The sequence below is a fragment of the Perognathus longimembris genome, chromosome 3 (genome assembly GCF_023159225.1).
Source record: "Perognathus longimembris pacificus isolate PPM17 chromosome 3, ASM2315922v1, whole genome shotgun sequence".
NCBI classification, from domain to species: Eukaryota; Metazoa; Chordata; class Mammalia; order Rodentia; family Heteromyidae; genus Perognathus; species Perognathus longimembris.
In genome coordinates this window covers 90070106-90085417 of record NC_063163.1, presented here as the reverse complement: position 1 = coordinate 90085417, position 15312 = coordinate 90070106, and the positions used below count along the sequence as shown (strand labels likewise).

The following is a 15312-nucleotide window of genomic DNA, read 5'->3' as shown; positions in this document are numbered from 1 at the left end:
GTTTCAGAGGTTTACCTGCCTGGCTGGTTGTACCATGCTTTTAGGCCATGGTGAGGCAGAAGACCATGGTTAGAAGTGGGCGTGGAGTCAGAGACAGCCACACCTGCAGGAACCCCCTTCCTCTCAGCAGACTCTGCCTCTGAACAGCCAGTGTGAACTGGGGTGCACTCAGGGCCTTGTGACCCAGACACTCCCTGTGGAGGAGCCGTGGTCTCTCTCTAGAAAGACACTCCTATCTAAACCATTATGCTGGCTTAAGGCCAACCACGGCGAGTTAAAACAAGCCAAATGTCATTAGCAGAAAGCAGGGATTCAATAAGCCCACCTCCTCCCTGCCATCCCCTCCCAAACATGGTAGGGAATAGTTTTCAGGCTTAGAAGGCTACAGAAAAATGTCAGTGTCCCAATGTGGCTCTAACATCTGAGGACTTGGATGGACAGGCATAAGGAGTGTCAGGCTGGGCCAACAACCAGGTCAAAGCAGAGCTTGGAGCAACCTATCCATCACCCATTCGCCCTCTGTTCATGCCCTCCCCATCCCCACCCCCACCCACGAAGGAAGGCAAGAGGCAGAGGAGGGCACAGGGCCATGGCCCCTCCCCACGCCAACCCAGGAGCACACCACAAGGCAGTGGAAACGGCCCCCAGCCTTCACAGCTCTTAGCTACCTTATAAAAAAATACAGGAAAAAGACACCTGTGAACAGCTTAGGAGTAATCAGAGAAATGCAAACGATGGTCACTTCACACACAGTAAACGGGCAATGAAAGTCCTAGTCACCTTATTGGATGGTAAGATTTTGAGGACTGAGTCTCACTGGGAGTGGGAACCATTTCATCAAATGATTTGGCAAATGTCTCAAGACTGATGGACTTACTCTTCTAGAAGCAAAAACTCAATTTTTATATTCCAACTTGGAAAATAATCTATGTAAGAAAAAATGCCACAAATACAATAACACTGTACATCAAATCTATATTTCAATCTACCTATTCTTTGTTACAGGTAGATATAAGCAATATTGAAATACTTATTGTTAGCATTCTCCCCATCTTGGGTCTTCAGCCCCTCCCACTACATTTCCTAGGGCATCTGTAGCCCCCCAGTTCCACCCAGACCCGAACTCCTCCCTACCCTAGAGTTCCTGCCAAGATAGCTGGGCACCCCCACTCTGTGGCCAGACCTACCTTCACATGCAGAGTACCTCTCTCTCCAGCCCCCGAGGTACACACTTCTACCTGGATAGGGGCAGATGCCATGATACTCCCTCTCCCATGGGAGACATAGTCCCATTAATAAACCTCCTTATAAGCCTCCTTCTCCTGTACGTGACAGTCTCTGCCTGGTCCCCTGGGATGGCTGGGATGTATTCTTACTCTTACATAACATAAACACATCTTATACACAAAAACATATCCATGTGCAAATGAAATAAATGTGTATTATGTGTTACGTGGTCACAGGAATGACCTCCCTGTGGAAGTCATGTGATGAATGTGGGTGTGTGATGACTGCTGTGCACGGACCACAGTGACACAAGACCCAACATGGGAGTACACGGAGCCTAGACGCTGGGTGTGAGGAGGGGCAGGGTAGGTGCCTCGCTGAAGCAACTGTGTGGAGGGCAGGGACTCGTGACCACAGCCTAGTGGAACCAGGCCCAGCTGCCCCCTTCCTCCTCTCGTCTGCCTGCTCTTTTCTCTGCCCTGGCGGTTCAAGCCCAGCCCTTGGGATGCTGTCTCCCGTAGGGGTCACCAGGGCTGGTATGTACAGTGGGCACTGCGTGTCCTGGGGCAGCTGCGTGACCCCCAGGCAGGGTTCACCCCCATGAGCTTCGCTTCAAATTCTGTGTGACTCCCTGCTCACCTCTTACCAGCCACAGGTCAGGAACACCACACTGTACTTAAGAACGTAAGATTTTATTTCATAAAAGGCACAGCACATTTTCACTCCTCAGTGGCATTCATCATCTCTCCTTCACTATACACTACTTTAAACACACCATTCTTTCCAATTTCTTATTTGGAATCAAATTATGTATAGATAATAAATGGTTGCAGAAGCCCAAATCCACAGCCTATAAATAAAGTGCACACTTTCCCGCAGCAAAACAAGGGACCCAGACACATGCAACGCATTTTGGTTGTCAGCAATGCAAGCTGGAAACAAGGACATCCACCCAAAACACAGACCCGAATGTACGGTCTTCCCTCCCATGAGAGCACATCTGAGGTACAGCGTCTCAATTCTGGGTGCTGGGGTGACATGTGCAGGCTCTGTGCCGGTGATGCGGCCTGGGCAACTTGAGAAGCCAAGGCAATGTCCACACACACACAGTGAGTGGGCCATGGGACTGCAGGGAGGGCAGAGGTCACACTCAGGAAATGTCCACGTGCGCACACACACACACACACACACAAACACACACTGAGTGGGCCATGGGGCTGCAGGGAGGACAGAGGGCACACAGGCTGTGGCCAGCATATACACACTGAGTGGGTCACAGGGCTGCAGGGAGGACAGAGGTTGTGCTCACAGGCTGTGGCCACACACACATATGCACACACACACACACACACACTGAGTGGGCCACAGGGCTGCAGGGAGGGCAGAGGTTGTGCTCACAGGTTGTGGCCGCGCGCGCGCATGCACACACACACACACACACACACACACACACACACACACACACACACACACCAAGGAGGTCACAGGGCTGCAGGGAGGGCAGAGAGTGCATTCATAGGCTATGTTGGCCACATTTAGACCACATCTAGGCCCAAGAGAAAAGGTACTTCACAGCCACACTGCTCCTGTGATCTGTGTCCTATGGAGGTGCCTGAGGGGGTTGCACCCCCATGATTAGGAGTCCCGGGCATTGGTGGGCATCAGTGCAGAGTGCTTGCCCAGTAAAAGCCCAGCTGGGTTCCATCCCAGCATGGCAAATAAGAACCAGAAGTGCAGCAGGGTCGGGGACAGGAAGGGCTCAATGGCATCACACGGTCAGTTTATGACTTTCCAGTATCAGAGTGGGGTTTGACTGCCTAGGCATGCACGTCGCAGACATGCGGGCTCCTGTCAACACGAGGGCACTGACTGAGGCCTCCCATCCCACCCTGGTCCACACAGGGGTCCAACCCTAGGGTGAGTCCGAATCATCCTCTGCCCCCTGCCTTCTGTTGAAGGACGTTGTAGCCACCCTCCCTGCCCATCGCCACGTGGCAGGTGGGCAGGCTGCAGGAACGAGTGCCTCGGTGCCACATGGAGCAACGCTGTGCTACCTGGCACTCTCCGTGGGATACGGAGGGACCACACAACTAGGACATGAGGAGGCCCCGTTGGTGTCACCCTATGGAAGCTGTGGCTGCCCGGGGACTTGTTGTTGGGTGAAATCATCGTGCTGAGAATGTCCTCCAGTGACCTCTGGGGGCATGTGGGGACCTTTGGCCTCCCTTCAGGCCCCCTAGGGTGCTGAATCCCTCCATTGAGGCAGAGGCTGTGAGAACAGCTTCCTGGAGTTGTGTCCTGCACCCCCCTATGCGTGGCCTTTCTGCGTTCAGTGCTGTGTACAGGGTGGCAAAGGAGGCTCATGTCTGGCATCACAGGGGGCACTGTGTGTGCCAGTGTCCACAGTGGGCAGTGGCCCCTGGCGCAGGAGATAGAGGCCCACACCACTGCTGACCATGCTGTCCTGTGTGTCAGGCTGAGCAGGGCTTTCTGCCACAGAGCCATGGGTGGGGGCTGTGACCCCATACGCAGATAGCAGGGGGGGGGAAGGAGCTAGGTGGGAGGCTCAGAGTCTGTGTTGTTCCACATGGAGTTGGAGGGAAGGAGCTAGGCGGAAGGCACAGGGTCTGTGTTGTTCCACATGGGGGAGTGGGAGGGGCAGGAGCTAGGCGGGAGGCACAGGGTCTGTGTTGTTCTGCTTGGAAGAGTTGGAGAGGAAGGAGCTAGGCTGGAGGCACAGGGTGGGAGTTGTTCCACGTGGTGGAGTGGCACTTTGGCCTGGCTGACAGCACCTGTTCATATGGCAGACAGAGACAGGTCCACACGTTGGGCAGAATGGCCGCTCTTATCCCAAGGGCAAAGCTTGGTGGAGGCTGTGCCCGGCTGCATCCCATTGATCTGCAAAGCATAGGGAGTGAGGTTGAAGGCTACTCCCAAAAGAATAAGCCTAAACTCTACGTGAGCTCTGAGAGCTGTGTGCAGATCCTACCCAGTGAGACAAAGACTGGGAGGACTTTGTAAGGTTCTACAACCTCCCTGAGCACCAGAGGACACAGAACAGAGAATCTGAGTACCAGAGGACATGGACCAGAGCGTCTATGAGAGCCTGAGCACCAGAGAACAGAGTGTCCTTCAGTTCCCTCCTGGCTCAGTCTGAGTGTGGGTACATTCACTTGAACTTTCTCCATGAGCCCACCTGTGCCAGGTTTATGGGGGTGGGTCAGATGGGTGGACAAAGCCAGCTGAGTTTTTGCTCTCTTGGGTGTGCCTTCCAAGGGGGCAGGCAAAGGCTTTCAGAAAATGGATGACTGGTGGGAACACCTTTGCTTAGTGTCACTGGAGCAAGGACCTAGAAGGCACGTTGAGAGTGCAGGCTAGGTTCTGTCCCATCCTACAGGGGTATGGAGGACAGAAAGCTGTGGGCAGAGCTTAGGGAAGGAGGGGACAGCCTGGGGCCCTTGATGTAGAGGGCAGCCTGAAGCTCCTCGAAGCTCAGGGAAGGAAAGGACAGGCTGAGCCCTGGACGTAGGCACCTCCTGCAGCACCGTGCGGATCAGGGAGGCTGCGGGACTGATGTTCTGACTGATGTTCAGCCCTGAGGTCCACAAGGGGAAGGTTCATGCATTCAGGGCAGACACAACCAAGTGGAAAGAGAGCAGAGATGATGGGGCACATGGTACTTACAACATCTGAGCTGAAGGGCTTTATGTTGCCATTGCGAGCAGAGCTGCTTGTGAGGGACCAGACCTTGGTTTTGTGCTGGAAGGCAGCTCTCACCTTTGGAAGCAGAAGGAGAAAGCTGTTGGAAGGAACTTCAGAGGCTGCAGAGGTCACTACCAGGGTTCAGTGTAAACGACTCTGGGAACTTGCTCTGATGTAATCCCAGGACAGGACAGAGAAACAGGAAATTCCAAGCTGGTGGTTCCCAAGCCCATCAGAGCAACATTCCTAGGGAGACAGCGTCCACTCTCTGTCTTTCAGAAATGAGAATGATGCTTCAGTGTCAGGGGGTAGGGCAGACGTACCTCTGAATTCAGAAGGCAGTGGAAGAGGAAGATGAAGAGGCCCTGGAAGGGAAGAAATGGTGTTAGAGCCACTTGTGTTCAGGCTCACGCTCTTCCAGGGAGTGGCAATGCACGGCTTGCTGGGGAAGGGCAGCTTGCTGCAGTGGGGGTGTTATGGATACCATGCTGAATCCAGCCAGGCTTCAGGACCCTGCTGTGGGTCTGGGGGCACTCAAGGTCCCGCTGGGGGTTCATAGGCGCTCAGGGCCCCACTGGGGGCTCACAGGTGCTCAGGGCCCCACTGGGGATTCACAGGCACTCAGGACCCTGCTGGGGGTTCACAGGCACTCAAGGCCCCATTGTGGGTTCACAGGAGCTTAGGGCCCCACTGGGAGAGGGTCCAGAGGCACTCAGGGCCCCTCTGGGGGTCCATAGGGGCTCAGGGCCTCACTGGTGGGTCACAGACACTCAGGGCCCCACTGGGGTTCAGAGGCACTGTCCTACTTAGGCATGGACAAGGGACAGGTACATGAGCCCAGAGAGGCTGATGGCTCGGTGATGGAGGGCAGACACTCAGGACATCAGAGTTCTGCCTGATGGAGTGGCAGCATCCAGCAATGTCCAATCTACAGGCTGGGGTTATATATAGTAACAACCTAACAGACACAAGGGCCAGGGTGTCCTAATAACTACCGACTGCTAACCAGGCACTGGCTAACCCTTCAGTGAGAAAGCTCACTTAGTACTGAAAGCAGCCCTGCTAGGTACGTCCTGCCAGGGGCCCATGTCATGGAGAAGGAAAATGGAAAGGACAAATGGGGGGCAGGGAGTGGGCCTAGAGTATGTCAGGGCTTAGAGGGCTGGCCTGTCACACTCCACAGCAGACAACCCAAGGAAACGGCACAGTCGCTAACTGCAAACAGAGAGCCAGACACCACTGCCTATGTAGAGACTGCAAGGAGAGCGGAGGGAAGGAGCTGTGCCTTGGGTGTGGCTGGTGGTCTGTGGATAGTGATGGGAATTTACATCACCCTTCGTCTGTGGGCCTGTGGATGTAAGGGCTTAGCTGGTGACACCTCAATTCTCTGTTTTCCAGGCTGGTACCTATCTGCCTCTCTACCCAGGAGAAAACCTGGGTTGGCTATGGCACCTCCTACAAAGGTGGTGGCTGGAAGTTGCTGTGCTCCCCAGAGACACAAGGCAGCTGTAGTGAACAGGTCATCATCCCACAGGGGCTGCTTTCCCAGGGCCCCTAGGAGCACTCCTGCTGGGCAGGTCAGTCTGCAGATCTTGGGGACACACTGCACTGCAGGCTCAGGAGGGGGCAGAGGGAACCAAGGATGGCTTCCCTCCTGCCCCTGGCGTAGGTGCACTTACACTCTCCTAAGAGCTGAGAGCGGTGGCCTGGACTGGTAGTTTCAGCAGGCTCTTACCTGCAGGGAGTTGAGGATGGCAAACATGTACTGGAAAACCAGAGCCCGGTCATTGACAGCAAGGACCCCAAACACCCACGAGGTCCCCAGGATGGGCAGCAGCACAACCACAGCTTTTGCTGTCAACCTGGAAGAGATGGCGAGGGTCACTCGGACAAGTGGGCAAGCAGGGTAGGCAGTGAGAACTGGCCAGAAATCTGGAAATACACACAGGCTCAGAGGATTACCCAGGACACTACAAGAGGTCTGTCCAGTCCCGGCCATGTTGAAACTGTTTGCAAAAGTAGGAGGGGAGAGATTTGGTGGGTACAGAGGCTGTGAAGATCCTTTCAGTACCCATTGCCTAGAACCAAGAGAAAGGCCCCTGGGCTCCCTGGCATAATCTAAGAGAACTCATATCTGCAATGAGACACTGTGGCTGGTCCTATTTCTCCAGGCTTCCCTGGGCTGCAGCCACAACAGGTTCTGAGCACACCAGCACTTCTGAGACAGTAGCAGCAAGCTCTCAGAGGGCAGGGACTGGCAGATCATCTTCATGGCTCTTGGACAGGGCTCAGAGGACACCAGATGAATGCTGAGTGAACCTCTCTACTGGCTGGCTGCCCCACCCTTCCCGCACAATGTCTGCTAGCATGTGTTTCTACCTCCTAGCACTCATGGCCTCTTGACATTGGTGGGGTAAGATATACAGGCAGATGCATGCTCACATCCACCCTCCAATGATGGTCATGATGACCAGAAACACAAAGTATTCAGATATTCCTACCCCAGATCAGTGTCAGTGCCCTTGACCCCAGAGCACCTTCCCAGGCTGCTCTGTTCTATGAATAGAATACCTCCCCTGCCAGGCATCTCCCTTCTTGTGCTCCAGAAAACTAGTAGTCCTGATCTTTTGTCATTGGCTGCAGTCTCACCAGAACAGCCAATCAGGTTGCTACATTGCGGGGTATGGGGAGGCCATGTGACTCAGGTCAGCCAATCAGCAAGCTTCTGAACTAATGGCCCTGGAGCTCCTACTGTGGTGTCTACAAGGTGACAATGCCTTCCTTTTGGTCTCTCCAGCTACCCAGTCTGTGGCTATTTTGCCCCGGGGGTGGGGGGGGGTCCTTCTATTTTAGAAGCTCCATGGCTCTGAGCTACTGGCAATCCCACAGGACAAGGTTTATATTGTAGCCAGAGAGCCAGCAAGGCAGCACCCTCTCCATGAAGTGACTTGGGTCTGGAAGACTACAGAGGCAAAGGCCCAGGCTATCTGTGATGTGTGAGGCACCCTCCCCATTCACAGGCCAGCTCTACATACTGCTCCATGACAGCTGGCCCTGGGGGCCACTCCCACCCAGTTCACTTGCCCATAAGACCAGTGAAGAGCCAGTCCCAGGCACCAGGGAGAAGGGAAGGATCCCAGAGCACTGGGAGACATGTCCAGCTCCTCTGGTGTACCCACAGCATGCAAGTTCCAGAAGTCCAGACGTCTTGGTCCCCACTGTCTGCAGAGTGCAGAACAGAACTCTTGGGACAGCTCTTGGTGAATAGCAGTGAGCAATAAGCAATGCCCAGGCTGTCTGGCTCAGGGCCTTCCTGATATGCCATGAAACTGTGGTGACTAATGTCCAATCTACCCTGACTTCTGAAATAGCTGGGCTTTCTATGATGGAGTTCTTATGCATTTGAGCTTTGGAGAAAAGCCTAAAGAACAATGGGGCCCTGCTGCCCAGCTCAACAACTGCACAGACCTCAGTTTACACCCCCCCCATTGGCACAGGGAGTTTCCCTCTCTAGACTGCAAGGGTGGTAAAGCCTGGACTTGTTCATCTCTGCTGCCTTACAGTGCAGCGGCCCCTGGGAAATGACCACTGAGCAACGAGGAGCAAATGTATGGCTGTGCAGAAGACACAGCACGCAGTATCTCCCTGGGAAAGGTGAGACATAGCCAGTGCCCTTGTCACAAACCCCAAGTCCTGGCACTGACAGCTTCTGGTGCCCATGTCCGCGGCCTCAGAGAAACTGTGGCCCCATTCTCCAAGCCAGTCTGATGGAAATACACCACCTGTCACTGGGAAACAACAATTCCATGCACTATCTAGATCCTAGGAAACCATGTCTGGGTGGAAAGGCCATGGAGAAGTTCCTGGATGTGCTACTTCCACAGCAATGGTTTGGGTTTCTTTTGAAAATGGGATGTAATGGAAGGCCCTGGGGAAGATAGCTAGCTGGAGCTCACAGAGGACTCTTGTTAGCACAGCCAAGGCCAATAGCATCAGCCTGACGAGTGTAGGGGGAGGGCTTGGCCTGGAAGGTTGTGGGCAGCTGGGATGTAGGTTCACTTTCCTCCCAGCACCCTGTGCCTCCCCAGTCTCACATGATGGTTCGGCCCCCAGCCCCTGGCACAGGTACCCCTCCCATGGGGCTCTCAGTCCCCACCTCCAGGGGCCCAAGCCTCATTTCTACACACATAATGCTCCCTCTTCTCTCTCAGGCATGTGGAATGTGGATCAATAAATTGACCTTTTTTAAGTGAAAGCCAGCCTGTTCAGACCCTGAGGAGGCATCTGGGTCCAAGGAGCAGGTCCAGATGATATCAATGATGGAGGATTACAGCAGCCAAGGAGCATCCGTGGGTGCCACAGCTGTTCCCTTCCTGCTGGGCTACTCCACTCCCCCGGCCCTGGGATGTAGGTGGCACACTGAGACCCACTGGTGATACCAGGGGATGTAAGGAAGGGAGTGAAGTCAGTGGGACTAGGCGGGGCTGCACACCAGAGTCAGTGTCTACCTGGATGGCTTCCAAGAGGGCCACCGACACAACGGCACTGCAGCAGTACAAGGGAGCTGTGGAGGTGCAAGGATGTTGTGGTGGGGGCAAGGGCACCATGGCAGTGCCTAGCTCTGCAGAGATAGGGCCTGCTGTCCCAGGGAATACCCCATGGCAGCCCTTCACAGAGCATTTTCCATGGAGGCAGGCAAGGGTGGGAAGGAGGTTTCTTCTTGGGCAGGCTTTGGGGAGGAGCAGGGCAGTGGAGGAATGGGGTGGCAGGTATGTTCTGGGGACTCCTGCAAGTGCTGAACTTGGATAGCATGATAATATCTGCTGCAGACAGACCTTAAGACTGACACTCACTGGCCTTGAATACCCAGGGATCTCAGGGGTTGAGGGTAGAGCTAGGCTGGGCCAGGGACAGAGCCTTCATGCCCAGGCCAAGGTGAGCACCAGGCAGGCTCAGGGCAGAGGGGCTCAGTCTCTCACAGGTGAAGAAAAGAAATGACTCTGGCCCCTCAGTACTTCTCCCCAGGGCTCAGCCTTGGAAGTTCCTGGGTTGAAAACCCAAAGGGCCTCAGCTACTTGTCAGGTTAATTTACAGTGCTTGGATTCCTTACAGAATAATTATCTCATCGATTTGCTGTTGGGTTGTTTATCTCTTTTACTTTCAGATCAGAAAAGATATACTGTAGCTGAAGTCACTTACAGTGTCAGCAGCCCAGTATCTATGCCTTCTGTAGAACAACTTCCACACAGTCCGTGAGGAGTTGTCTTTCCCTGCCAGCCCAGTGTCTATGTCCTCTCTAGAAAACTTCCACACTGCCCATGAGGAGCTGCCTGGCCCTGCCAGCCCTGTGCCTAGGGTGTCCCAGGTTGAGGGAGGACCCTGAAGCTTAGGCTCGGGGTGAAGCCCACAGAGGCTTCACAGCGTTCAAGGAAGGTGCCATCACTTCTGGAGGGCAGGGCTTTCCTGTGCACTGAGTGCCAGGCACAGCTGTCTGGCCACTAGAAGTGCGAGGCACGTCTGTGTGGCTGATGCGGAAGACGAAAGTGGTAAAGGGGAGCACCAGCCTAGAGCCTCAGAGCCAAGTCTAGGCTGGGGAACCAGTTGAGGTGAGGTTTTCTGTAAGCAGCCATCAGCAGGCTCTAATACTACACGCCAAGATGGCGGGGGGTGGCATGCTGTCTGTAGGGTTCTCGCCCTGGAGACAGCTCCTCCTCCAGGCTAGCCTGCTCTTTACAGGCGCTGTGTTCTGTGGAGTTCCCTTCATGTGGCTGCGCCATGATCAGGGTGTTAGTTCCCTTCTGTGGTAAGAACCAAGGTGTGGAGTGCTGGATCTCGGCAAGGTGTGACTATGCTCTGAGTTTCCCTTTCCCTTCTGCTCCCTTCCACAAGGCCATCCCTGGACACCCGCAGAGCCCCTGCTTCACACTGTCAGGGCTTGTCCTGGGTCCCTGGATGAATGAGCAACCACACAAGGCTGAGAAGCCAGGGCTACCTGAGACTTCACAAGGACACTGGGAAGTTGGTTGGGATTGGCCGCAGGAGGCGAGCTGCCCCTCCCGCAGGCAGCTCACATGGACTTACTTGAAGGCACTGGGGTCCCCATGTATCTTGTAGTTGTCAGTGCTGATCTGGGAAATAACTCTGGTGACTGCGATGAGGATGCCCACGTTCACCTGCAGGGGAGGAGCAGCAGAAAAATGAGGTCATGGACATGATCTAGAGGAGCCAGACCCAGGTCCAACGCCCTGCGGGGGCCCACAGCCTCAGTAAGGGCAGAGGCCTCACAAGAAGCTACGGGCTCATGCAGCTGTGCAGGCAGAGGGGCCTGCAAAGACTCCATCCACCCCTGTACCAGCTTCGCTGCCTTAGCTAGAGCTTGGGGTATGTCCCCACCCCCCTCCCCCCGCCCCCTCCCCCCTCCCCCCGCCCAAACACAGTCCTCTGACTCAGGGCCCAGTAATTTTCCACTCTCAACCCTCCTCCTGGCTCCCACAAATCAGCAGGAGCCTTTTGTTGAGGCCTTTCCTAGCAAGACAATTCCCAGGCTGTGCTGAGGCCCTGGCCCTTACTGGCAGTTTCTGGGGAAACGGGACACATGTGAGCCAGCACCTGGTCCTGTCCATCCTCCTGCTTATCCTATGGCAGGAAGTGGAACCATGCTTCTTTGTCACTTCCCCTGCGTGCCTTGTCTTTCCAGGCCAGCTCAGTTCTGCTTAGCTCCCCACAGAGGATAGCCCTGTGAGGGTAACACCAAAGCAGCGTAAGGGCAGGGGGGTACGAGACAGGAATGTGGGAGCAGCCAACGCAGCACTGCAGGGAGATGGGAGGTCCACGCTGACGGTCACAGTGACAGGAAAGCCACATTCATCTGATAGGAGAGGGGGGAGAGGCCACAGCTACCCCACCTCCAGCTCGGGGCAAAGGTGAGGGAAGTGAGGCGTAGTTACTGCTTCGAGGACCACACATCCGTCTACACCCCCAGTGGCCCCTGAAGCCCAGCACAGCTCACATTCTTCAATCAACCTGCTGCTGCTGGCCACAGGACACAGAGGCCTGTGTTACACAGGGCGGGCGGACAGGGAACAGCCCTGGGTCAAATGTCACAGGCCCCGCTGTTCTGAGATTCAGTGGTTTTTCTTGGGAGGAAAAAAGCTTCAGCTTGTATGCCATCGGTTCATTTCCATAAGTGAATAAAAATAGTAATTACAGCTGTCCCTCTGTGGCTTTTCTTGCAGGGGTGGGGGTGGGGCCACATGGGTCCTTACTCTGTGAGTTCTGCCTCGTCACTCCAGAAATCTGTATCCTGGACACCTCCCTGCATATTGACAAGACAAAACAACCTGCTTGTTCACTCACTAAGGGCTGGGGTTGCTGAGCAGACCATGGCACCGTGGGCACCGTCTATGTGATGCAGATGAGATGGCTCTTCGTACACGGTGAACAGGCGCAGATATCACTGCACCCATGAGAGGCCTGGCTTTGACACAGTCTGTGAGGTGTCTGTGGAAACCCCCGGGGACAGAAGAGCCAGACTGGTGGCCCCCCCAGGGAGGGAGTGTGGGAAGCAAGGTGCATTGCCAAATCTTAATTGAAAACTTATAAAGTACAAGGGAGACAGCTTGCCACTCTTGTCCTGTACCTCAGCAGTGTGCTGGGGGGGAGTGGCAGGAAGCCTGGGACTGACTGAGGGTTGGGCGGCCATGAGCTCAAGGTCTCATCATTACATCTGGGCGCCGCAAAGCCAGCTCTGCAGAGGTCACCCCGATGTGAGGAGAACACAGAGCACTCTTCTCAGCCCTCTGAGATGGGGTTGCCAAGAGGTTCCCACAGGAGCCGTGGCATTTCACACACACATTCATTCGAGGCATCAGGACCTCCTCATCTCCCACACTATCTGCGAGCCACACACAGCGCCTAACAAAAGTGCACGGCTGGTGCCAAGCTGGGCTTTCTTCCTCCTCCTCCCAGGTCTGTCTGGTTTTATGTGGAGGCTGACCCGGTCCTATTCGTGGTGCATGGGGGCAGAAGCTGTGGCTCTGGATCACCCTCCAACTCTGCGCAGGTGCCACATTTGGGGGCCAGCAGTGGCTAAGAGGGGCCGTGGGGGATTTCATGGCGACACAGCCAGAGCAGGCCCTGTGTTCCACTCTGGGAACTGCCTGGCACCCAGTGTTCTAGTGGGACTGTATAAGGGCCAGGGTGGGGGTGCTGGGGCTATTTCATGGGTTAGCATCCCCTACCACAACAGCAACACATTCGGATGGCTGATGTCAAAGAAACAATTCACAGGCTGCATATCAGATGGAATGAGACACATGCTCATAGGCAGCCAAACTGTGGAGCAGCACCAGGTGGTGGTGATCAGGGCAAGGCCACGGTGACCCCTGGGGGAGGGAGAGGAATGGCGGACAGGGTCTCGGGTTGGGCCAGGGGCTTTCTCCATCTGGCTCAGGGTCTTCCAGGAGCTTATCGACCAGAATCCCACCAGGAAAAGGACATGTGTGCATACACATGTGTGTGCGTGCACACACAGAGTCCATGACATGTGTGCCTGTGTCAGCATCTCTATTTAAGTCTCTGCATGAAGGAATCTGTGTCTACAATACTACAGTTGTGTCCGGGTGGCTGTTTGCACTCACAGACCTGCATGTCCAGCTGCATCTGTCTTTGTGTCTCTGGCTCTGTGGGTGCCTATACTCCTGCAACTGTCACTGTGTCTGCATCTAGGTGTCTGACTATCTCTGTGTTGTTATCTGTACCTGTAGCTAAGGTCTGCATCTAATTGCAATATTCATCCCTCTCTGTGTGTCCACCCATACTGGAGCTGTGTCTGTGTCTTTCTACATCTATGAATTTGTATATTCATGTCTGCACAACTAAACCTATCTATGAATCTGTATCTACCTATGTATGCATCTGTGCTCAGCTACATACCTGTGTTATCTGTGTCCATCTGTCCTTGTGTCTAGGCATTCCTATCTCAACACAGCCACCTTGGCTTCTCTAAGGAGAAAAGAAATTTTGAGTCATGGAGACCCCTTTCTTCCCTGGCCTGGAGGCACCACTGTTCTACCGGGAACATAGGCCAAAAGGCTTCTGGTCTCCATGAAGCTCCTGCCCTGGGGTGTGGGGAGAGAGAGGGCTGTGCAAGTAGAATTGGATGCTATAGACAGAACTGTGTCCCCCTCAAAATTCCACATTAAAGACCTCCCTCATAATCTCAGAATGTGACTGCACTTGGAGGGGGCTCTTTAGGGAGGTAATCATGTTAAAACGAGATCACTAGGTGGGCCTTAGCCAAACAGGACTAGCGGCCACACACAGAGGAAGACCATGTGAGCACACAGGGAGGTGTCTAGGTGCCTCCCCCACCCCATCCTGGCCACTGACAAGCCAAGGACAGAGGCCCTGGGAGAAAACAACCTGCCCTCACTTGGGACAGTGGACTTCTATCTTCCAAACAGTAAAGGAGTAATTTCCCTAAAATACTTTGTCATGGCAGCCTGGACAGACTCAGAATACTGGGAAATGCTAGTCCTGCTGGGTGGGACTGAGAAGTCAGTGTGTGTGTGTGTGTGTGTGTGTGTGTGTGTGCGCGCGCGCGCGCGCGAGTGCGTGCAGTCAGGTGACTATGGGACTGCTGCTGGAGGGTCTGGTTCTACCCTGTTCTCAGCAGGAGGCTCACAGTAGCCCATTGCTGTTCCCTATATCTTGCTTTTGCAGTACAGACCTCCTTGGGCACAGGAAAGCCAGGTCGCCAAACATGCAGTATTGGCTTCCACTTTCTAAAACTGTTTGAGTTTAAAGCTATGCGAGCAGCATGAGGTGTCTTAAGATGCTCATACTGTGAAGCCACCCTCCCGAAGCCCTCACCTCTCACTAGGGAGCCCCCCAAGGGAGTTCCAGCCCACATTTTCTCGTCCATTACTCACTCAGACGAGAATGTGTGCCCACAGAGAGCTTTTACACAAATGGGGTCAGGCCACGCTTGACATCCCGAGCCTGCTTTCAGCGTGGAGGGAAGGCAGAGATTCCCGGGTAAATGGGGACAGGGCTCCATCCTCTGAAGAGGGGGACAGGGCACCACCGATGAGCCAGCACAAGGCCTGGCAGACTGTAGGACCCTCCACAGCACCCTCAACTTTTTATGCCAAGGGCCAGGTAGTAAACATTGTCAGCTTTGTAGGCCACAGTCACTGCTGCAATGTTCATCCCATGGCTGGCTGACAGCAGCTGCAGCGGGCATGGCCCCCACCCCTCAGGCCTGGTGGTCATTGACTACATGCTCCAAGTGGCCCCTCCACTCCCGGGATCTGAGCAGGGTTCTACAGACTTCACACAGCATGGAATCCCCCAGAACATGGAGAGGTCATGTAGACCTGT

The 15312-nt window shown here is 54.6% G+C and overlaps 1 protein-coding gene across 2 annotated transcripts in view; it reads right to left on the bottom strand.

The window, feature by feature from the left end:
• Positions 1 to 2691: 2691 nt before the first annotated feature.
• Positions 2692 to 15312, bottom strand: part of Adgrd1 (adhesion G protein-coupled receptor D1) — an 87701-nt gene continuing 75080 nt past the window's right edge. For both annotated transcript variants that reach the window (XM_048343158.1, XM_048343157.1), the window contains 5 exons: positions 11011 to 11102; positions 6665 to 6791; positions 5253 to 5294; positions 4912 to 5004; positions 2692 to 4125 (listed from right to left, as the gene is read on the bottom strand). In XM_048343158.1, the coding sequence (XP_048199115.1) occupies positions 4024 to 4125; positions 4912 to 5004; positions 5253 to 5294; positions 6665 to 6791; positions 11011 to 11102 (456 nt within the window). In that variant the 3' untranslated portion in view covers positions 2692 to 4023. The remainder of the gene's footprint in view (positions 4126 to 4911; positions 5005 to 5252; positions 5295 to 6664; positions 6792 to 11010; positions 11103 to 15312) is intronic.